General features: G+C 40.2%; 2 protein-coding genes across 2 annotated transcripts; both read right to left on the bottom strand.

The window, feature by feature from the left end:
* Positions 1-5,889: 5,889 nt before the first annotated feature.
* On the bottom strand, positions 5,890-7,666 carry LOC148113744 (olfactory receptor 6E1-like). The gene has a single exon (XM_087894434.1). The coding sequence runs from the start codon at positions 7,038-7,040 to the stop codon at positions 6,102-6,104; it is 939 nt and encodes a 312-aa protein (XP_087750560.1). The 5' UTR covers positions 7,041-7,666; the 3' UTR covers positions 5,890-6,101.
* Positions 7,667-18,164: 10,498 nt separating this feature from the next.
* On the bottom strand, positions 18,165-19,728 carry LOC117656566 (olfactory receptor 6E1-like). Its single transcript, XM_087893340.1, has one exon. The coding sequence runs from the start codon at positions 19,101-19,103 to the stop codon at positions 18,165-18,167; it is 939 nt and encodes a 312-aa protein (XP_087749466.1). The 5' UTR covers positions 19,104-19,728.
* Between the last annotated feature and the right edge of the window lie 4,768 nt (positions 19,729-24,496).

Genomic DNA, 24,496 nt, shown 5'->3' with positions numbered 1-24,496 from the left:
TGACACACATTTGTATGTGGTGAATATATCGAGTTCGAGCATAGGATGAGGGTGGAGATTAATTCTCTCTGTTGTGACCAACGCCCAAGTAGTGATTACCAAACACAATTCAGTCCTCAATAAACTTATTTTATTAAAACAGCTGAGAATTGATTCATTCTCATCTTAGTCCAAAACAAAATTCTTAATAACCAGTCTATCGGCCTTATCACCAACCTTTGATGTCTTTGGCAACCTGCCAAAGGCTTTTCTTGGCAAACCCCCCACAAAGTTCAAGAGACGCTGACAAGAAGCATGGGAATCAACGTTGCTTTTCTACAAAGAACCCAACAGCTCGTTGCTGTTATTTTAAGCTTTCTGGGAGAAGCCAATCATCTTCTTGCCTTACTCCCAAGTTGTCCTTTTTTCTTCAGCTGCTCTTGCCTTCTGGCAGCTCTTCGCATGCGTGCACTAGGAACAGGCTCCTCCTGTTCCTCTGCCTCTCTGCTGTCCGCCTCTGGAGCAGGGGTGAAATGTAAAATTTGTTACTACCAGTTCTGTGGGCGTGGCTTGGTGTGTGTGTGTGTGGGTAATGTGACTGGGTGGGCGTGGCCAACTTTTTTTTTTTAACTTTACAAAGCATTTTTTCTACAACCTCTTCGGCCGAAGAGGTTGCAAAAAAATGCTTTGAAAAACTTCTGCTGATCAGGCAACACAGCTGGGATCATCAGAGGCTTTTCAAAGCATTTTTTTTACCACCTCTTCGGCCGAAGAGGTTGCAGAGAAAAATGCTTTGAAAAGCCTCTGACGATCCCAGCTGAGCCGCGTGATCATCAGAGGCTTTTTTTTTTTTTTACTTTTAAAAGCATTTTTTACGGCAGAAGAGGTTGTAGAAAAAATGCTTTTAAAAGTAAAAAAAAAAAATAGCCTCTGATGATCGTGTGGCTCAGCTGGGCATGGTGGGAGGGGGAGCAGGGATTTTTGCTACCAGTTCTCTGAACCACCTGCTGTCATCGCCACCGGATCGGGTGATCCGGTCCAAACCAGGAGCATTTCACCCCTGCTCTGGAGGCTCCGGAGTCCGCACATCACTCCCAGATGGCCCTGGCCTTATCTCTGCCTCTGACGCAGAGCCCTCATCTGGGCCTTCCCCTGACTCCAGGACTGGCCCATTGTCCTCCCCAGCCTCCTCACTGTCCGACTCCGCTGCTGGCGGACCACAACACTCTGAGCTTGTGGGTTGGATTCCGAATGTTTCATTACCAGGCTAGGTAACATGTTCAGCAGAGTTTAGTTAACTGCCCTTAACTCACTTCACAAATTTCTCATCTAGCAAAATAAATTTTGGGCTGAATTGTGGTCATAAGCAGAGGACTACCTGTATGTGTATACAGTATGTGTATTATGTATAGGTATATATATATATATACACTTTATTTTGATAGCAGACAGATAGACCAATAAATCATAGGAACATCTGTAGGATTACTACTTTCAGGACTCAAAGTAGAGACTGCACAAGCAGTCAAAGATATGAATTTGGTATGTGGGTTTGAGGAAGCAGATAGAGAATGCATGATAGATATTTCTTGCAATTCACAATAGGCTTCTTTGCTCCTTGAGAAGTCCCTGTGGGATCTTCCCACTTAGTCTGGAATATATACTGTACATTATTATGCTTCAAAACAGTAACTAGGTTCCTATTGCTTATAAGAGGTGGCTTCCATGATCATTGCTCAGAAAAGATACAGAAGAAGGAGGCAGCAAAACTGCATTGAGGATACATCCGTGAGCCAAGAAGACAAGGCATTTCTTCCAAAGCACTGAGAATGGAGAAAATTATGCTTCCCAAACATTGAATTAAGGGGTAATGTTTTAACAGATGCATTTGCTTTGCCTCCCATTTATAAGCAAAATCAGCACAATTTCACAATCTAGAAAAAAGGCTGTGACTAACAGAAAAATATAAGATAATAGCACAGAGAGATCATGAAAATTTTCTAAATATGTTATATCTATGGAGATTCTCAGTCATCCAAGTCATCGTTGTCCCAAAAGTGCCTTTTCAAGAGGGGAAAGAAAAAACAATATCACCTTTGGGACATCCTGAATATGTTTTATGTATATTGTTAAGTGGTAAAAATACTGCCTGGCAAAAATAAATTTAAGGTTGCCAGGTGTCCATTATTTGAGCAGACAGTCTGCTTTTTTCACATTATGTTCACTATTTTTTTTTTCACAAAATAGTGGACATTTTTTTAATTCAAAAGCTTTATGATTGTATATTTTTTAATATTTCTCAATGTTGTACTGAAATTAAAGAATTATTCCTTAAACACAAAGAATTGATCAAAGCTGCGCAGTCAAATAAAAAATACACACGACAGCAAAGTAAAATGCAATTTAATATTTTGCATATTATTATAATATATTTGATGTTTTGAATTTTAAGTAAAGTTTTGAAGTGATTATTTTAATACGTGTTAAAATGTTTGTAAGAAAATATATAATTTAATTGTAAATTTTTTTAATTTTTTTACTACTTAACCCCCCCCCCACCCGCTTGTCCACAATTTTTTGGAAGCAGACCTGGCAACCCTAAATAAATTAGGGAATAAAAGTTTGATAGATATTGTTGTTTTGCCTCTGATTTGCATGAAACATACCCTAATAATCTAGAATATTGATTTTACCAGTATGAACCTGAGGATGAATACCGCACAGATCTTGAAAAAAATTGTGATTAATTCTTAGTGCAGTTTGCAAGGAGTGAGTATTTTTACAATTTTTAAAAATGTTTAGTTCTCGAGAGTGGTTAGCTGTAATATTGCTCTCTGAAACTAGGAAATGGTTTGCAGAGTTCAAAAGAGGTAGATTAAATCAGATAATTTCTAATGTATAATGTTTGAGGCTGGTTTAGAAGGAAACATAAATTAAACCCAGTTCATAGAACAAAGAATGTTGGTGGTGAACCTATGGCATGCGTGCCATAGGTGGCACGTGTAGCCATATCAGTCGGCACGCGAACTCAGTTCCGGCGTGCATCTGCGCACTGGCCAGCTGATTTTCGGGCCTTCTGGGCCCACCAGAAGTAGGGAAACAGGTTGTTTCCTGCCTCCGGAGGGCCTCGGGGGGTGGGGAAGGCAGTTTTCGCCCTCCCCAGACTCCTAGAAAGGCTCTGAAGCCAAGTGAGAGAGAAAAACAGGCCTTATCGGACATTAATACAATTGAGCGAGTCCAGAGGTATTTCACGAGAAAAGTACTCCACTCCTCTGCTCACAACAGAATACCTTATGCCACCAGGATTGAAATGTTGGGCTTGGACAACCTAGAACTATGCCGCCTATGATCTGACCTAAGCATAGTACATAAAATTATCTGCTACAATGTCCTACCTGTCAATGACTACTTCAGCTTCAACCGCAATAATACATGAGCACACATTAGATACAAACTCAAGGTAAACCGTTCCAAACTCGATTGCAGAAAATACGACTTCAGCAACAGAGTTGTCAGTGCCTGGAATGCACTACCTGACGCTATGGTTACATCCCAAAACCCCCATAACTTTAACCTTAGACTGTCTACTGTTGACCTCACCCCATTCCAAAGAGGTCTGTAAGGAGTGTGCATAAGCGCACCAGCGTGCCTACCGTCTCTGTCCTACTGCCCCCATTTATTTGTATCCATTTCCTGTATTCATAGCCACATTTATACTTATTCTTGTTATCTTGTACATGTTTGACAAACTAACTACTTAAATAAATACATACAGTACATAAATGAAGGCATGCTATTTTTATTACTGGGTGGAATGGAGAAAGTATATATGTATCTTTGAGGATCCATTTGCTTATTCTGGGGAGGGGGTTGGAACTGAAGCAAGGTTAAGCTCTTTTGGTCTTCCCATAATAGATCCTTTGGAAAACATCAAGCCAAACATAACACAATAGTTAAAAATGGGTATGCACGGGATTATTTTATGAGATCCTGCCATGTTAGTAGGTGCTTAAGATAGTTTCCATGGAATCTCTCTTCATTCCAATGATAACCTTTGCAAGATTAGGGGACTGGAGGCTAAAACATATGAAGAATGGTTGCAAGAACTGGGTATGTCTAGTCTAATGAAAAGAAGGACTACGGGAGACATGATAGCAGTCTTCCAATATCTGAGGGGCTGCCACAAAGAAGAGAGAGTCAAGCTACTCTCCAAAGCACTTGAGGGTAGAACAAGAAGCAATGGGTGGAAACTAATCAAGGAGAGAAGCAACTTAGAACTAAGGAGAAATTTCCTGACAGTTAGAACAATTAATCAGTGGAACAACTTGCCTCCAGAAGTTGTAAATGCTCCAACACTGGAATTTTTTAAGAAGATGTTGGATAACCAGTTGTCTGAAGTGGTGTAGGGTTTCCTGCCTGGGCAGAGAGTTGGACTAGAAGACCTCCAATGTCCGTTCCAACTCTGTTATTCTATTCTAAGGTGAAGGAGAGCAAAACGAAGGAGGAGACATAGCCCATGTCTGATAATGTTCCCATGGTTGAGGATGGACCTGAAGTTGAGTCTTCAGACTCTAGATACAAACTTAACTTCTACATCAGCAAAATAGATATTCAATGAGTTCATTTTCAGCCCATGGTCAAAATAAGATGCATCAGAAGTCCCATCAAATGTCTTATTCACTCACCATGCTAAAGGGTGGAACTCCCCCTTTAGATCCCAGACCAACTGGCAGAGCCAAATCTATAGATTTTTTATTAATTGAGCAGCATCTACAATGATAACAAAAGATAAGAAATGTTCTTCAAAGTCCTTTTTTTCTTTCTCTCGGTCTCTCTGACTTTTCTCTTAGTCCATCAACTTTATCACCTGAAGGATTGAAGTATGGAATCTACGCATGGTTGTCAGTCTGATTTTCTACACATAGCTCCATTCATTCTCCTGTGTCTCAAAGAGTTCCAGAACTGGAGAACGTCACTTCCCTGATTATAAGATGCTCATCTCCGTTCACAGTCTAACAGAAAAGTCCTGCAACCCCCCCGCCCAATTTCCAGCAGCACTAAGTGAAGATCCAAAGAAAAAGATGGCCTCCAAGACTGTGAATAGAGATGAGCATCTTCTAATCAGGGAAGTGACCTCCTCCAGTTCTGGAACTCTTTGAGACGCAGGAGAATGAATGGAGCTATGTGTAGAAAATCAGACTGACAACCATGCGTAGATTCCATACTTCAGTCCTTCGGGTGATAAAGTTGATGGACTAACAGCACTTAGTGCTGTTGGAAATTGGGAGGGGGGTTGCATGGAGTTGGTAGAGATACAGTAGTGGGCAAAATTGTGGAAACCTTTTGGGAAAAGTATATTTTCTAAAACTAGCTAATAACACCACTTTTTTTGGGGGGGACTAATGTCATAAAAGTACATATCAATGGAAAGATAATTTAATCAAGAATGTCATGCAGTAATTTTTATGAAGGATTTGCTATTAGAATAGCAGTTACAGTAGAAAGAAGAAAAGTGAAACATGTAGAAAAAAAACAAGACACACAAAAATGATCACCATAGAAAAAAGGAGATAAACAAAAATGGTCACCCTGTCAGTTAATACTTAGTTGGGTAACCTTTAGCATGAATTATGGCCTTACAACGTCTTCCCCATGGAGTGAACCAAGTCTTTTAGTTCTGCAGTTGTTATCATGTGAAACCAAGAGGGAATGATGGCTTCAATTAACTGGGTTTTATTGCTGAGTCGCTTCTGACTAACAAGTTTCTTTACTTGGCTCCATAGATTTTTCAATTGGGTTAAGGTCTGGGCTATTCCCAGGCCATTCCAGCAGTGGAATAGGATTATCTTGAAACTCCCCCCCCCCAAAAAAGTGGTTCAATCAAACCTTAAGAATACACTTTTCCCAAAAGGTTTCCACAATTTTGGCCACTACTGTATTTAGCCATAACAACGTTCTTTCCTCTGAGAGTCAAGGACGTTCAGCCTGCACCTGGACAGGTCATTTCCCCGATTAGACGATGCTCATCTCCATCCACAAGCAACCTTCAAAGCTGTTTTTATTTCCATCCACAAGCATCCTTCAAGGCTGTTTTCCTCTCCATCCACAAGCATCCTTCAAAGCTATTCTCGTCTCCATCCACAAGCATCCTTCAACGCTGTTTTCACCTGCCTGTTCCTCAGGCTGTAAATGAAGGGGTTGAGCAAAGGGGAGACCACGTTGTTCAGGACACCTACCGTCTTGCTGAGGTCCACCCCCCCGCTTTGCATGGGCTTGACGTACATGAAAATGCAGCTCCCGTAGGTGATGAAAACCACCACAATGTGAGATGCACAAGTGGAGAAAGCCTTTTGCCTGCCCTCCTCGGAATGGATGTGCAGGACAGCCGCAACGATTTTAATGTAGGAAACGATTGTGACAGCCAGAGACCCCAGCACCATAAAGGTGGACATGAGAAAATCCATCAGTTCCAGAAATTGGGTGTCGGTGCAGGCCAGCTTGATCAGTGGTATGTTGTCACAGAAGAAGTGATTGATGACATTTGGACCACAGAAGGGCAGACGAAATAACAGAATCAGGGGCATTATGATATAAAGGAAACTGATCAGCCAAGAGCCCACTACTAACCGCGTACACAACTGATTGTTCATAATAACCGTGTACCGTAGGGGATTGCAGATGGCTACGTAGCGGTCGAAGGACATGGTGGCCAGAATGAAGAACTCAGCGGTGCCCAAAATAAAATAGAAAAAGGCCTGCGTGAAGCAGCCCGCCAGAGAAATGGTGCTGTTGCCTGAGGCCAAGTTTAGCAAAGCCTTCGGGATGGTAGAAGAGATAAATCCTATTTCTAAGACAGAAAAATTCCGGAGGAAAAAATACATGGGGGTATGGAGGCGATGGTCAACCAGAGTGATGTAGATGATGAGAAGGTTTCCCATGATGGTCAGAAGATACGTGAGAAAGAGGACCCAAAAGAGAAGGATCTGAAGCCAACGGATATGGGTGAAGCCTACAAGAATGAACTCGGTTACTGAAACTGTCTGGTTCAATATTTCTGCCATTCCATTATGAGTTATTTCTGGATCAAAGTCTTTAGAAGAATAGGAAAAGGTCTGATGCGTCCAACCTTTCCCTCAAAAACATTAAAAAAAATAATAATTCCTTTTAAAGTTGTCGTGATCGACAAGATGAAAAAAAAACCCAGAATAATTGGGAGAACTGTTAAATTTACATTCTAGAAAACTCTAGTAAGAAAGTCTACAACTATCAGTGGAGGAAAGAGTTATTGGAGAAACAAAGTAAATAGTACCGCAGATCAAAGTGGGAAGGAGAGGTATCTTTTCCGAACCCTTTCCCCTTTTTCTAGGAAACCTCCCATTTTTCTAAATTGAAAAATGCATGCCCATGTCTTTAAAGGTTTTCTTGTATGTTCCTTCTGTTGCAATTCCCATCTTAATTAAAGACGTTGACTTGTTAATTTGTTTACCAGCAACACTGGTTCTTCGGGGAACTCATTCTGTGAACAAAAGTTTATTCGATTCTTCTAAAACTTGAATCGATCTTCTCAAACAGTTAGGGGCCAGCCCTTCAAGGTAGACCAAGCTTGGTAACCAAAAACATCAAGCTGATTGACCAACCCAACGATAAAGAATGGTGATTCTTTGTAGCTGAATTCTTTATTGGTTCACATCTATAGATAAAATCTTGCAAGAACACTACTATATGAACCTACAATGTACCATGGAGGAGCTGTTTTCAACCTCTTTCATATGTAATACCAGGACTGAGTTGTCTCTTGCTGTTCTGGAATGTCACCCCTCCCTCCTGAGAATCAACTACCTTACTGCATTCCATCACACTAATAATCTTTTGATTATAAGACGTCAGTAACAGAATATATATATATCTATACTTATATCTGTTATCTAATACGTCCTTGACGAAATAATTAAATGAATAAATGATGAAGAAAAACACAAAACTCATGGCTCATAAATTTTGGGGTGTATAGGAAAAGAAGGGCCAGAATAAGCAGGGGGATCCTAAAGAAATGTAATAGCAGAGCCCAAGAAAGGAAAAATATTTGTGATTCTTATGGGTGGGAATATCAATATCAGAAGGAGAGGAACCCTGTCAGATGTTAATCCAATATTGATATGCTTTATCTGGTTGGCAGATGGAAAGTAGATAGATTGACACAACACAATGCCAACTTTTCCCCATATCCTTGCTTCTCTTTTGGTGTCTTAGAACCTCCTAAATTATTGTGTCACCTGAACCCAAAGCAGTTGTTTAGACTTCACATGTATTGAGTTTGAGGTGCTTGAAGTCAAGGAGGCTATCTCTATGCATTTGATTTCATCTCCCATATACACAAAAGCATACATAGGCACCAACATAAGACCTCCTTGCACCAAATTGCTTGAAATGGATGACAAAGTCCTTTTGGCTCACTGAAGGTAGACTTTCATATGGAAAATATTAAGGAGGGATTTCCATGCAGTTGTAAAACAATAAAGAAAGGAAAAAAAAAACTAGAACGGAACAGAACAGAATAGAATGAATCTGAAATGACTTGATGGCATGTAATCAAGCAATTAATTAAGAGAATGTTTCTCAACCTTGACAACTGTAAGATGTGTGGACTTACACCCAGGGGTGAAATCTAGCAGATTCTGACAGGTTCTGGAGGACCGGTAGCGGAAATTTTGAGTAGTTCAGAGAACCGGCAAATACTACCTCTGGCTGACCCCAGAGTGGGGTGGGAATGGGGATTTTGCAGTATCCTTCCCCTGGAGTGGGGTGGGAATGGAGATTTTGCAATATCCTTCCCCTGCCTCCCCCACCAAGCCACGCCCACAGAACCGGTAGTAAAAAAATTTGGATTTCACCACTGCTTCAACTCTCAGAGTCAGTCAACATGCTTCCTCAGGAATTCTGGGAGTTGAAGTCCACATATCTTAGTTGTTACACTTGAGGAACACTGAATTAAGAAATAGACTTAGGGTTAGGAAAGTCTGAATTACTTAAGTCCACCTAAGATAAAGTCTACCTAAGAGAAAAATCTGCCGTAAGTTCTCTTCCATTCCAGACAGAATAAGAGATGTATATAGTAGGATGGCACAGGTTAGAGAGAGAAGCTTCTTGGATGAGAAGTCTTCAAAGAAAAAACAGAAAGTCCAGTTGCCTCTTGAAAAAGCACCTTTGGGACAACCATGACCTAGATGACTGAGAAGCTCCATAGACAGTTAGAAACAGAAGATACAAAAAGATGAACTGAGGGCAGAAGGAAATGGTAGGAACGTCAGTGTAACCAGCTGGAGGCATATTATACAGCAGAATGCAACTTTAATCAGGGGTCCTTGGTGCTTTCTGGGCTTGGTTATCTTCTTGTAGATGTTTCATTCTCCAAACTAGTTAACATCATTAGTGATACATCTGATGATGTCAACTAGTTTGGATAATGAAACATCTTCAAGAAAACAACTAAGCTCAGAGAGCACCAAGGACCCCTCAACCTGCGCTACAAATATTCTCATTTATTGTCAAATTTCATCTTCTAGACAATAAGCGTGCAGGGGACTTATCAAATGTCCTCCCCTCCTTTCCTCACAAGACACCTAGGGAAGACAGACAAAATAGATTTCTTTGTATCAGCTCCACTTGGAAGTATGAGCAGGTCCCACAATATTGCAATTCTGCAAACAATTCAATGATGCATTGTTTTGGTGCAACTGCACCTCTAGCTGATTGAAAAGGGGGGTTACCTTGAGTATTTAGTTGAGTTGAGCGCTTACATTAATTTTGACTTAGAGTTTATAGTTTGATCTTCTTGTGATGGGATATTGTACGCTATCCAAAATCCCTTGGGATTAGAGTAGGTTGCAAATACTGTAAAGTAACTAATTTACTCACTAACTCTGTTATTCATAGAGGTCAATAGATTTATAAGTTTGGAAAGCTGGTGAATGCAAAGCTGGATTCTAACATGCCTTGATAAAATGCATTCAAAGCAAAAAAAATTGTTTTCAAAATAAAGACTGGAAACTCTTCCTGTTCAAGTGTCTCATCTTGTTATTCCATCTTTGAGCACCAGAGATCTTGTTACTCAAATGGTTTTTATGATCGCACCACTGAATTCACATAGCGACCAAGAATATGAATTTGTTACCTATTTTTTTTTACAAGTTTCCATGTCCCAAAATGAGTAGATAATGAAAATATGTTCATGTACCGTCTGGATTTAATGAGGACCTGAAGGACTTAATTAACTTGACGCTGTTAGCTACAATTGTATGGATCATTTTTCTGTTAACAAATTGCTCTTTTTCCCCTTTTAATTTATAGGAGGTGGTATAATTGATCTAAGTCAGGAGTCTGCAACCTTAAATACTCAAAGAGCCATTTGGACCCGTTATCCACAGAAAAGAAAACACCGGGAGCCACAAAACCCCTCCTGTGCCTGACTATTTCTTGAGCAGCCACAAAAGAATATTAAATGTTCTTTTTTCTTCTGAAACTTTTCTTTTCTTGGATTTATTTGCATATTTTAAGTGACAGGGATCTGCAGCAGGGGTGGGTTCTAATTTTTTTTTACTACCGGTTCTGTGGGCGTGGCTTATTTTGTGGGTGTGGCTTGGAGGTCATGTGACTAGGTGGGCGTGGCTAGCTGGTCAGAGTCATTTCTGGAAGGTCCTCGCACTTACGATCAAGTCCTCGCACTTACGACCCGACTCATTTGTTTGCTTTTAACACTGATCAGCTGTAGGACGGCTCTTTGAAGCCCCACGGCAAGAGTTTAAACAGTTTTTTTTCCCTCTAGTCATCAGCTGGAACTCAGGAGGCAGCAATAGATTGGGGGTGGGGGCAAATAAAAGGTAAGAATAACGTGGGTGGGGGGGTGGGAGGCCAGGGGGGGGAAACCGGTTTAGTGACATCATATCGTCACCGCTACCGGCTCGGCCGAACCAGACCGAATTGGGAGGAACCCACCACTGATCTGCAGTAGAGAGGTGAAAGAGCCACATGCGGCTCCAGAGCTGCAGGTTGCTGACTCTTGGTCTAAGTTAACTGGCTGGAGAGTAAACATAAAATTTAAGGGATCTTTTTGTTATGAGATTGAATTGTAAATAGAAATCAAGATAATTTAAATAAAGGTGTAAGTTTAAGGTAGAGATATTTAGAAGTAGAATTTGTGTAAAGAGGTTAAATAGGTTAGAGATACCGATGCAGAAAAGTTGTTATTAGTATTGAAATTTTGATATGTTTGTTTTTGGTTGTTTATATTTTTTGTTTTTTTGTGTGTATGTTTTTTTTTCTTCCTTGCTTTTTTGTGTATTATGTTTCTTTTTGTACTGTGTATTTTAATCTTTGGAAAATTAATAAATATTATTTTTTAAATAATAAAATAACTAAATGTTCCGTTTTCTTCTGAAACTTTTCTTTTCTTGGATTTATCCATGGTTGGCCTACTGGGGGTTGAAAAGCTCAATAAATCATGTGCCGGCGGGTGTCGCACATTGGTGGTTGTGATGCATATTTTGAGTGACAGGGAGCCACAGCAGAAGGTGAAAGAGCCACAAGTGGCTCCAGAGCCGCAGGTTGCTGACCCCTGATCTAAGTTAATTTTTTTGCATAGTAGACCTAAATTATGTCTTTTTGTTTCACTTTGGAATATGTACAGGGCTTTTGTTGTTATTGCTGTTGCTGTATTTCACTAAATAAAAAACAACAACAACCTATAATTAAATTTTTAGAAACCATTGCATTCTGGCTACTTCAAACTGATGACTTTGGCTCTAAATAGAATATCAACTCTATGTAATAAGGCTGAGAGAAAGATAGAATGGAAGAGGGTAAAGAAAATGAAATGGAAAGGAGGACTGTAGTATTTTGGAGTGCCCATGCTAAGATCAACTTTTCAACACAATGATGTCCTTCCCTCAAGGTCGCAATCTACAGTAGTGGAGCCAACCATGTGTCAACCAAGTACATGTGTGTCAACCATGGAGTTGACACACATTTGTTTGTGGTGAATATATCTAGTTCGAGCATAGGATGAAGGTGGAGATTCATTCTCTCTGTTGTGACCAATGCCTAAGTAGTGATTACCAAAAACAATTCTGTCCCCAATAAACTTATTTTATTAAAACAGCTGAGAAATAATTCATTCTCAGCTTAGTCCAAAACAAAATTCTTAATAACCAGTCTAGCGGCCTTATCACCAACCTTTGATGTCTTTGGCAACCTGCCAAAGGCTTTTCTTGGCAAAACTCCCACAAAGTTCAAGAGACGGTGACAAGAAGCACTGGAATCAACGTTGCTTTTCTACAAAGAACCCAACGGCTCGTTGCTGCTATTTTAAGCTTTCTGGGAGGAGCCAATCATCTTCTTGCCTTACTCCCAAGTTGTCCTTTTTTCTTCAGCTGCTCTTGCCTTCTGGCAGCTCTTCGCATGCGTGCACTAGGAACAGGCTCCTCCTGATCCTCTGCCTCTCTGCTGTCCGCCTCTGGAGCAGGGGTGAAATGTAAAATTTGTTACTACCAGTTCTGTGGGCGTGGCTTGGTGTGTGTGTGGGGGGGGTAATGTGACTGGGTGGGCGTGGCCAACTTTTTTTTTTTAACTTTACAAAGCATTTTTTCTACAACCTCTTCGGCCGAAGAGGTTGCAAAAAAAATGCTTTGAAAAACTTCTGCCGATCAGGCAACACAGCTGGGATCATCAGAGGCTTTTCAAAGCATTTTTTTTACCACCTCTTCGGCCGAAGAGGTTGCAGGAAAAAATGCTTTGAAAAGCCTCTGACAATCCCAGCTGAGCCGTGCGATCATCAGAGGCTTTATTTTTTTACTTTTAAAAGCATTTTTTTCGTCAGAAGTTGTAGAAAAAATGCTTTTAAAAGTAAAAAAAAAAAGCCTCTGATGATCGTGTGGCTCAGCTGGGCATGGTGGGAGGGGGCACAGGGATTTTTGCTATCGGTTCTCTGAACCACCTGCCATCATCGCCACCGGATCGGGTGATCCGGTCTGAACCAGGAGCATTTCACCCCTGCTCTGGAGGCTCCGGAATCCGCACATCACTCCCAGATGGCCCTGGCCGTATCTCTGCCTCTGACGCAGAGCCCTCATCTGGGCCTTCTCCTGACTCCAGGACTGGCCCATTGTCCTCCCCAGCCTCCTCACTGTCCGACTCCGCTGCCAGATCCGCAGGCTGCTGGCGGACCACAACACTCTGAGCTTGTGGGTTGGATTCCGAATGTTTCATTACCAGGCTAGGTAACATGTTCAGCAGAGTTTAGTTAACTGCCCTTAACTCACTTCACAAATTTCTCATTTAACAACATAAATTTTGGGTTGAATTGTGGTCATAAGCAGAGGACTACCTGTATGTGTATACAGTATGTGTATTATGTATAGGTATATATATATATATATATATATATATATATATATATATATATATATATATATATATATATACACTTTATTTTGATAGCAGACAGATAGACCAATAAATCATAGGAACATCTGTAGGATTACTACTTTCAGGACTCAAAGTAGAGACTGCACAAGCAGTCAAAGATATGAATTTGGTATGTGGGTTTGAGGAAGCAGATAGAGAATGCATGATAGATATTTCTTGCAATTCACAATAGGCTTCTTTGCTCCTTGAGAAGTCCCTGTGGGATCTTCCCACTTAGTCTGGAATATATACTGTACATTATTATGCTTCAAAACAGTAACTAGGTTCCTATTGCTTATAAGAGGTGGCTTCCATGATCATTGCTCAGAAAAGATACAGAAGAAGGAGGCAGCAAAACTGCACCGAGGATACATCCGTGAGCCAAGAAGACAAGGCATTTCTTCCAAAGCACTGAGAATGGAGAAAATTATGCTTCCCAAACATTGAATTAAGGGGTAATGTTTTAACAGATGCATTTGCTTTGCCTCCCATTTATAAGCAAAATCAGCACAATTTCACAATCTAGAAAAAAGGCTGTGACTAACAGAAAAATATAAGATAATAGCACAGAGAGATCATGAAAATTTTCTAAATATGTTATATCTATGGAGATTCTCAGTCATCCAAGTCATCGTTGTCCCAAAAGTGCCTTTTCAAGAGGGGAAAGAAAAAACAATATCACCTTTGGGACATCCTGAATATGTTTTATGTATATTGTTAAGTGGTAAAAATACTGCCTGGCAAAAATAAATTTAAGGTTGCCAGGTGTCCATTATTTGAGCAGACAGTCTGCTTTTTTCACATTATGTTCACTATTTTTTTTCACAAAATAGTGGACATTTTTTTTTTATTCAAAAGCTTTATGATTGTATATTTTTTAATATTTCTCAATGTTGTACTGAAATTAAAGAATTATTCCTTAAACACAAAGAATTGATCAAAGCTGCCAAGTCAAATAAAAAATACACACGACAGCAAAGTAAAATGCAATTTAATATTTTACATATTATTATAATATATTTGATGTTTTGAATTTTAAGTAAAGTTTTGAAGTGATTATTTTAATACGTGTTAAAATGTTTGTAAGAAAATATATAATTTAATTGTAATTTTTTTTTATTTTTTTACTACTTAACCCCCCCGCCCCCCCCGCTTATCCGCTATTTTTTGGAAGCAGACCTGGCAACCCTAAATAAATTAGGGAATAAAAGTTTGATAGATATTGTTGTTTTGCCTCTGATTTGCATGAAACATACCCTAATAATCTAGAATATTGATTTTACCAGTATGAACCTGAGGATGAATACCGCACAGATCTTGAAAAAAATTGTGATTAATTCTTAGTGCAGTTTGCAAGGAGTGAGTATTTTTACAATTTTTAAAAATGTTTAGTTCTCGAGAGTGGTTAGCTGTAATATTGCTCTCTGAAACTAGGAAATGGTTTGCAGAGTTCAAAAGAGGTAGATTAAATCAGATAATTTCTAATGTATAATGTTTGAGGCTGGTTTAGAAGGAAACATAAATTAAACCCAGTTCATAGAACAAAGAATAATAGAGTTGGAAGGGACCTTGGAGGTCTTGGAGTCTAATCCCCTGCTCGAGCAGGAGACCCTATACCCGTGATGGTGAACCTATGACACGCGTGCCATAGGTGGCACATGTAGCCATATCAGTCGGCACGCAAACTCAGTTCCGGCGCGCATCCGCTCACTGGCCAGCTGATTTTCAGGCCTTCTGGGCCCACCAGAAGTAGGGAAACAGGTTGTTTCCTGCCTCCGGAGGGCCTCGGGGGGTGGGGAAGGTAGTTTTCCCCCTCCCCAGACTCCTAGAAAGGCTCTGGAGCCAAGTGAGAGAGAAAAACAGGCCTTATCAGACATTAATACAATTGAGCGAGTCCAGAGGTATTTCATAAGAAAAGTACTCCACTCCTCTGCTCACAACAGAATACCTTATGCCACCAGGCTTGAAATTTTGGGCTTGGACAACCTAGAACTATGCCGCCTATAATCTGACCTAAGTATAGTACATAAAATTATCTGCTACAATGTCCTACCTGTCAATGACTACTTCAGCTTCAACCGCAATAATACATGAGCACACATTAGATACAAACTCAAGGTAAACCGTTCCAAACTCGATTGCAGAAAATATGACTTCAGCAACAGAGATGTCAGTGCCTGGAATGCACTACCTGACGCTATGGTTACTTCCCCAAACCCCCATGACTTTAACCTTAGACTGTCTACTGTTGACCTCACCCCATTCCAAAGAGGTCTGTAAGGAGCGTTCATAAGCGCACCAGCGTGCCTACCGTCTCTGTCCTACTGCCCCCATTTATTTGTATCCATTTCCTGTATTCATAGCCACATTTATACTTATTCTTGTTATCTCGTACATGTTTGACAAACTAACTACTTAAATAAATTAATACAGTACATAAATGAAGGCATGCTATTTTTATTACTGGGTGGAATGGAGAAAGTATAAATGTATCTTTGAGGATCCATTTGCTTATTCTGGGGAGGGGGTTGGAACTGAAGCAAGGTTAAGCTCTTTTGGTCTTCCCATAATAGATCCTTTGGAAAACATCAAGCCAAACATAACACAATAGTTAAAAATGGGTATGCACTGGATTATTTTATGAGATCCTGCCATGTTAGTAGGTGCTTAAGATAGTTTCCATGGAATCTCTCTTCATTCCAATGATAACCTTTGCAAGATTAGGGGACTGGAGGCTAAAACATATGAAGAATGGTTGCAGGAACTGGGTATGTCTAGTCTAATGAAAAGATGGACTACGGGAGACATGACAGCAGTATTCCAATATCTAAGGGGCTGCCACAAAGAAGAGAGAGTCAAGCTATTCTCCAAAGCACTTGAGGGTAGAACAAGAAGCAATGGGTGGAAACTAATCAAGGAGAGAAGCAACTTAGAACTAAGGAGAAATTTCCAGACAATTGGAACAATTAATCAGTGGAACAACTTGCCTTCAGAAGTTGTAAATGCTCCAACACTGGAATTTTTTAAGAAGATGTTGGATAACCATTTGTCTGAAGTGGTGTAGGGTTTCCTGCCTGGGCAGGGAGTTGGACTAGAAGACCTCCAATGTCCGTTCCAACTCTGTTATTCTATTCTAAGGTGAAGGAGAGCAAACCGAAGGAGGAGATATGGCCCATGTCTCATAATGTTCCCATGGTTGAGGATGAACCTGAAGCTGAGTCTTCAGACTCTAGATACAAACTTAACTTCTACATCAACAAATTAGATATTTAATGAGCTCATTTTCAGCCCATGGTCAAAATAAGATGCATCAGAAGTCCCATCAAATGTCTTATTCACTCACCATGCTAAAGGGTGGAACTCCCCCTTTAGATCCCAGGCCAACTGGCAGACCCAAGTCTATAGATCTTTTATTAATTGAGCAGCATCTACAATGATAACAAAAGATAAGAAATGTTCTTCAAAGTCCTTTTTTTCTTTCTCTCGGTCTCTCTGACTTTTCTCTTAGTCCATCAACTTTATCACCTGAAGGATTGAAGTATGGAATCTACACATGGTTGTCAGTCTGATTTTCTACACATAGCTCCATTCATTCTTATGTGTCTCAAAGAGTTCCAGAACTGGAGGAGGTCACTTCCCTGATTAGAAGATGCTTCATCTCCATTCACAGTCCAACAGAAAAGTCATGCAACCCCCCCTCCCAATTTCCAACAGCAGTAATTGAAGATCCAAAGAAAAAGATGTCCTCCAAGACTGTGAATAGAGATGAGCACCTTCTAATCAGGGAAGTGACCTCCTCCAGTTCTGGAACTCTTTGAGACACACGAGAATGAATGTGTAGAAAATCAGACTGACAACTATGCGTAGATTCCATACTTCAATCCTTCGGGCGATAAAGTTGATGGACTAAAAGCACTTAGTGCTGTTGGAAGTTAGGAGGGGGGTTGCATGGAGTTGGTAGAGATACAGTAGTGGCCAAAATTGTGGAAACCTTTTGGGAAAAGTGTATTTTCTAAAACTAGCTGATAGCACCACTTTTTTTTTTGAGTAGTATCATAAAAGTATATATCAATGGAAAGATAATTTAATCAAGAATGTCATGCAGTAATTTTTATGAAGGATTTGCTATTAGAATAGCAGTTACAGTAGAAAGAAAAAAAGTGACACACGTAGAAAAAAAACAAGATACACAAAAATGATCATCATAGAAAAAATGATCACCCTGTCAGTTAATACTTAGTTGGGTAACCTTTAGCATGAATGACGGCCTTACAACGTCTTCCCCATGGAGTGAACCAAGTCTTTGAGTTCTGCAGCTGTTATCATGTGAAACCAAGATGGAATGATGGCTTCAATTAACTGGGTTTTATTGCTGAGTCGCTTCTGACTAACAAGTTTCTTTACTTGGCTCCATAGATTTTTCAATTGGGTTAAGGTCTGGGCTATTCCCAGGCCATTCCAGCAGTGGAATAGGATTATCTTGAAATGCCAAAAAAAAAAAAAAGTGGTGTTACTAGCCATCAAACCTCAAGAATACACTTTTCCCAAAAGGTTTCCACAATTTTGGCCACTACTGTATTTAACCATAACAACGTTCTTTCCTCTGAGAGTCAAGGATGTTCAGCCTGCACCTGGAGAGGTAATTTCCCCGATTAGACGATGCTCATCTCCATCCACAAGCAACCTTCAAGGCTGTTTTCCTCTCCATCCACAAGCATCCTTCAAAGCTATTCTCGTCTCCATCCACAAGCATCCTTCAATGCTGTTTTCACCTGCCTGTTCCTCAGGCTGTAAATGAAGGGGTTGAGCAAAGGGGAGACCACGTTGTTCAGGACACCTACCGTCTTGCTGAGGTCCACCCCCCCGCTTTGCATGGGCTTGACGTACATGAAAATGCAGCTCCCGTAGGTGATGAAAACCACCACAATGTGAGATGCACAAGTGGAGAAAGCCTTTTGCCTGCCCTCCTCGGAATGGATGTGCAGGACAGCCGCAACGATTTTAATGTAGGAAACGATTGTGACAGCCAGAGACCCCAGCACCATAAAGGTGGACATGAGAAAATCCATCAGTTCCAGAAATTGGGTGTCGGTGCAGGCCAGCTTGATCAGTGGTATGTTGTCACAGAAGAAGTGATTGATGACATTTGGACCACAGAAGGGCAGACGAAATAACAGAATCAGGGGCATTATGATATAAAGGAAACTGATCAGCCAAGAGCCCACTACTAACCGCGTACACAACTGATTGTTCATAATAACCGTGTACCGTAGGGGATTGCAGATGGCTACGTAGCGGTCGAAGGACATGGTGGCCAGAATGAAGAACTCAGCGGTGCCCAAAATAAAATAGAAAAAGGCCTGCGTGAAGCAGCCCGCCAGAGAAATGGTGCTGTTGCCTGAGGCCAAGTTTAGCAAAGCCTTCGGGATAGTAGAAGAGATAAATCCTATTTCCAAGACAGAAAAATTCCGGAGGAAAAAATACATGGGGGTATGGAGGCGATGGTCAACCAGAGTGATGTAGATGATGAGAAGGTTTCCCATGATGGTCAGAAGATACGTGAGAAAGAGGACCCAAAAGAGAAGGATCTGAAGCCAACGGATATGGGTGAAGCCTACAAGAATGAACTCGGTTACTGAAACTGTCTGGTTCAATATTTCTGCCATTCCATTATGAGTTATTTCTGGATCAAAGTCTTTAGAAGAATAGGAAAAGGTCTGATGCGTCCAACCTTTCCCTCAAAAACATTAAAAAAATAATAATTCCTTTTAAAGTTGTCGTGATCGACAAAATGAAAAAAAAACCCAGAATAATTGGGAGAACTGTTAAATTTACATTCTAGAAAACTCTAGTAAGAAAGTCTACAACTATCAGTGGAGGAAAGAGTTATTGGAGAAACAAAGTAAATAGTACCGCAGATCAAAGTGGGAAGGAGAGGTATCTTTTCCGAACCCTTTCCCCTTTTTCTAGGAAACCTCCCATTTTTCTAAATTGAAAAATGCATGCCCATGTCTTTAAAGGTTTTCTTGTATGTTCCTTCTGTTGCAATTCCCATCTTAATTAAAGACGTTGACTTGTTAATTTGTTTACCAGCAACACTGGTTCTTCGGGGAACTCATTCTGTGAACAAAAGTTTATTCGATTCTTCTAAAACTTGAATCGATCTTCTCAAACAGTTAGGGGCCAGCCCTTCAAGGTAGACCAAGCTTGGTAACCAAAAACATCAAGCTGATTGACCAACCCAACGATAAAGAATGGTGATTCTTTGTAGCTGAATTCTTTATTGGTTCACATCTATAGATAAAATCTTGCAAGAACACTACTATATGAACCTACAATGTACCATGGAGGAGCTGTTTTCAACCTCTTTCATATGTAATACCAGGACTGAGTTGTCTCTTGCTGTTCTGGAATGTCACCCCTCCCTCCTGAGAATCAACTACCTTACTGCATTCCATCACACTAATAATCTTTTGATTATAAGACGTCAGTAACAGAATATATATATATCTATACTTATATCTGTTATCTAATACGTCCTTGACGAAATAATTAAATGAATAAATGATGAAGAAAAACACAAAACTCATGGCTCATAAATTTTGGGGTGTATAGGAAAAGAAGGGCCAGAATAAGCAGGGGGATCCTAAAGAAATGTAATAGCAGAGCCCAAGAAAGGAAAAATATTTGTGATTCTTATGGGTGGGAATATCAATATCAAAAGGAGAGGAACCCTGTCAGATGTTAATCCAATATTGATATGCTTTATCTGGTTGGCAGATGGAAAGTAGATAGATTGACACAACACAATGCCAACTTTTCCCCATATCCTTGCTTCTCTTTTGGTGTCTTAGAACCTCCTAAATTATTGTGTCACCTGAACCCAAAGCAGTTGTTTAGACTTCACATGTATTGAGTTTGAGGTGCTTGAAGTCAAGGAGGCTATCTCTATGCATTTGATTTCATCTCCCATATACACAAAAGCATACATAGGCACCAACATAAGACCTCCTTGCACCAAATTGCTTGAAATGGATGACAAAGTCCTTTTGGCTCACTGAAGGTAGACTTTCATATGGAAAATATTAAGGAGGGATTTCCATGCAGTTGTAAAACAATAAAGAAAGAAAGAAAAAAACTAGAACGGAACAGAACAGAATAGAATGAATCTGAAATGACTTGATGGCATGTAATCAAGCAATTAATTAAGACAATGTTTCTCAACCTTGACAACTGTAAAATGTGTGGACTTACACCCAGGGGTGAAATCTAGCAGATTCTGACAGGTTCTGGAGGACCGGTAGTGGAAATTTTGAGTAGTTCAGAGAACTGGCAAATACCACCTCTGGCTGACCCCAGAGTGGGGTGGGAATGGGGATTTTGCAGTATCCTTCCCCTGGAGTGGGGTGGGAATGGATATTTTGCAATATCCTTCCCCTGCCTCCCCCACCAAGCCACGCCCACAGAACCGGTAGTAAAAAAATTTGGATTTCACCACTGCTTCAACTCTCAGAGTCAGTCAACATGCTTCCTCAGGAATTCTGGGAGTTGAAGTCCACATATCTTAGTTGTTACACTTGAGGAACACTGAATTAAGAAATAGACTTAGGGTTAGGAAAGTCTGAATTACTTAAGTCCGCCTAAGATAAAGTCTACCTAAGAGAAAAATCTGCCGTAAGTTCTCTTCCATTCCAGACAGAATAAGAGATGTATATAGTAGGATGGCACAGGTTAGAGAGAGAAGCTTCTTGGATGAGAAGTCTTCAAAGAAAAAACAGAAAGTCCAGTTGCCTCTTGAAAAAGCACCTTTGGGACAACCATGACCTAGATGACTGAGAAGCTCCATAGACAGTTAGAAACAGAAGATACAAAAAGATGAACTGAGGGCAGAAGGAAATGGTAGGAACGTCAGTGTAACCAGCTGGAGGCATATTATACAGCAGAATGCAACTTTAATCAGGGGTCCTTGGTGCTTTCTGGGCTTGGTTATCTTCTTGTAGATGTTTCATTCTCCAAACTAGTTAACATCATTAGTGATAGCATCTGATGATGTTAACTAGTTTGGAGAATGAAACATCTTCAAGAAAACAACTAAGTTCAGAGAGCACCAAGGACCCCTCAACCTGCGCTACAAATATTCTCATTTATTGTCAAATTTCATCTTCTAGACAATAAGCGTGCAGGGGACTTATCAAATGTCCTCCCCTCCTTTCCTCACAAGACACCTAGGGAAAACAGAGAAAATAGATTTCTTTGTATCAGCTCCCACTTGGAAGTATGAGCAGGTCCCACAATATTGCAATTCTGCAAACAATTCAATGATGCATTGTTTTGGTGCAACTGCACCTCTAGCTGATTGAACGAGGGGGGTTACCTTGAGTATTTAGTTGAGTTGAGCGCTTACATTAATTTTGACTTAGAGTTTATAGTTTGATCTTCTTGTGATGGGATATTGTACGCTATCCAAAGTCCCTTGGGATTAGAGTAGGTTGCAAATACTGTAAAGTAACTAATTTACTCACTAACTCTGTTATTCATAGAGGTCAATGGATTTATAAGTTTGGAAAGCTGGTGAATGCAAAGCTGGATTCTAACATGCCTTGATAAAATGCATTCAAAGCAAAAAAAATTGTTTTCAAAATAAAGACTGGAAACTCTTCCTGTTCAAGTGTCTCATCTTGTTATTCCATCTTTGAGCACCAGAGATCTTGTTACTCAAATGGTTTTTATGATCGCACCACTGAATTCACATTGCGACCAAGAATATGAATTTGTTACCTATTTTTTTTTTTATAAGTTTCCATGTCCCAAAATGAGTAGATAATGAAAATATGTTCATGTACCGTCCGGATTTAAAGGAGGACCTGAAATACTTAATTAACTTGACGCTGTTAGCTACAATTGTATGGATCATTTTTTTGTTAACGAATTGCTCTTTTCCCTCTTTTAATTTATAGAAGGCGGTATAATTGATCTAAGTCAGGAGTCTGCAACCTTAAATACTCAAAGAGCCATTTGGACCCGTTATCCACAGAAAAGAAAACACCGGGAGCCACAAAACCCCTCCTGTGCCTGACTATTTCTTGAGCAGCCACAAAAGAATATTAAATGTTCTTTTTTCTTCTGAAACTTTTCTTTTCTTGGATTTATTTGCATATTTTAAGTGACAGGGATCTGCAGCAGGGGTGGGTTCTAAATTTTTTTTACTACCGGTTCTGTGGGCGTGGCTTATTTTGTGGGTGTGGCTTGGAGGTCATGTGACTAGGTGGGCGTGGCTAGCTGGTCAGAGTCATTTCTGGAAGGTCCTCGCACTTACGATCAAGTCCTCGCACTTACGACCCGACTCATTTGTTTGCTTTTAACACTGATCAGCTGTAGGACGGCCCTTTGAAGCCCCATGGCAAGAGTTTAAACAGTTTTTTTCCCTCTAGTCATCAGATGGGACTCAGGAGGCAGCAATAGATTGGGGGTGGGGGCAAATGAAAGGTAAGAATAACGTGGGTGGGGGATGGGGGGAGGGCGGGGGGGGAAACCGGTTTGGTGATGTCATATCGTCACCGCTACCGGCTCGGCCGAACCAGACCGAATTGGGAGGAACCCACCACTGATCTGCAGTAGAGGGGTGAAAGAGCCACATGCGGCTCCAGAGCTGCAGGTTGCTGACCCCTGGTCTAAGTTAACTGGCTGGAGAGTAAACATAAAATTTAAGGGATCTTTTTGTTATGAGATTGAATTGTAAATAGAAATCAAGATAATTTAAATAAAGGTGTAAATTTAAGGTAGAGATATTTAGAAGTGGAATTTGTGTAAAGAGGTTAAATAGGTTAGAGATACCGATGCAGAAAAGTTGTTATTAGTATTGAAATTTTGATATGTTTGTTTTTGGTTGTTTATATTTTTTGTTTTTTTGTGTGTATGTTTTTTTTTTCTTCCTTGCTTTTTTGTGTATTATGTTTCTTTTTGTACTGTGTATTTTCATCTTTGGAAAATTAATAAATATTATTTTTTAAATAATAAAATAACTAAATGTTCCGTTTTCTTCTGAAACGTTTCTTTTCTTGGATTTATCCATGGTTGGCCTACTGGGGGTTGAAAAGCTCAATAAATCATGTGCCGGCGGGTGTCGCACATTGGTGGTTGTGATGCATATTTTGAGTGACAGGGAGCCACAGCAGAAGGTGAAAGAGCCACAAGTAGCTCCAGAGCTGCAGGTTGCTGACCCCTGATCTAAGTTAATTTTTTTGCATAGTAGACCTAAATTATGTCTTTTTGTTTCCCTTTGGAAAATGTACAGGGCTTTTGTTGTTATTGCTGTTGCTGTATTTCACTAAATAAAAAAAAACAACATCCTATAATTAAATTTTTAGAAACCATTGCATTCTGGCTACTTCAAACTTATGACTTTCGCTCTAAATAGAATATCAACTCTATGTAATAAGGCAGAGAGAAAGATAGAATGGAAGAGGGTAAAGAAAATGAAATGGAAAGGAGGACTGTAGTATTTTGGAGTGCCCATGCTAAGATCAACTTTTCAACACAATGATGTCCTTCCCTCAAGGTCGCAATCTACAGTAGTGGAGCCAACCATGTGTCAACCAAGTACATGTGTGTCAACCATGGAGTTGACACACATTTGTATGTGGTGAATATATCGAGTTCGAGCATAGGATGAGGGTGGAGATTAATTCTCTCTGTTGTGACCAACGCCCAAGTAGTGATTACCAAACACAATTCAGTCCTCAATAAACTTATTTTATTAAAACAGCTGAGAATTGATTCATTCTCATCTTAGTCCAAAACAAAATTCTTAATAACCAGTCTATCGGCCTTATCACCAACCTTTGATGTCTTTGGCAACCTGCCAAAGGCTTTTCTTGGCAAACCCCCCACAAAGTTCAAGAGACGCTGACAAGAAGCATGGGAATCAACGTTGCTTTTCTACAAAGAACCCAATGGCTCGTTGCTGCTATTTTAAGCTTTCTGGGAGGAGCCAATCATCTTCTTGCCTTACTCCCAAGTTGTCCTTTTTTCTTCAGCTGCTCTTGCCTTCTGGCAGCTC

The sequence above is a fragment of the Pantherophis guttatus genome, chromosome 4 (assembly GCF_059756535.1).
Source record: "Pantherophis guttatus breed Tessera chromosome 4, ASM5975653v1, whole genome shotgun sequence".
NCBI lineage: Eukaryota > Metazoa > Chordata > Lepidosauria > Squamata > Colubridae > Pantherophis > Pantherophis guttatus.
The sequence above is the reverse complement of the archived record's forward strand: the minus strand, read 5'-3'. Positions and strand labels throughout refer to the sequence as shown.

Bases quoted from the DNA above. Each gene is read 5' to 3' on its own strand.
- LOC148113744 (XM_087894434.1), bottom strand. From the start codon at position 7,040: ATGGCAGAAATATTGAACCAGACAGTTTCAGTAACCGAGTTCATTCTT.
- LOC117656566 (XM_087893340.1), bottom strand. From the start codon at position 19,103: ATGGCAGAAATATTGAACCAGACAGTTTCAGTAACCGAGTTCATTCTT.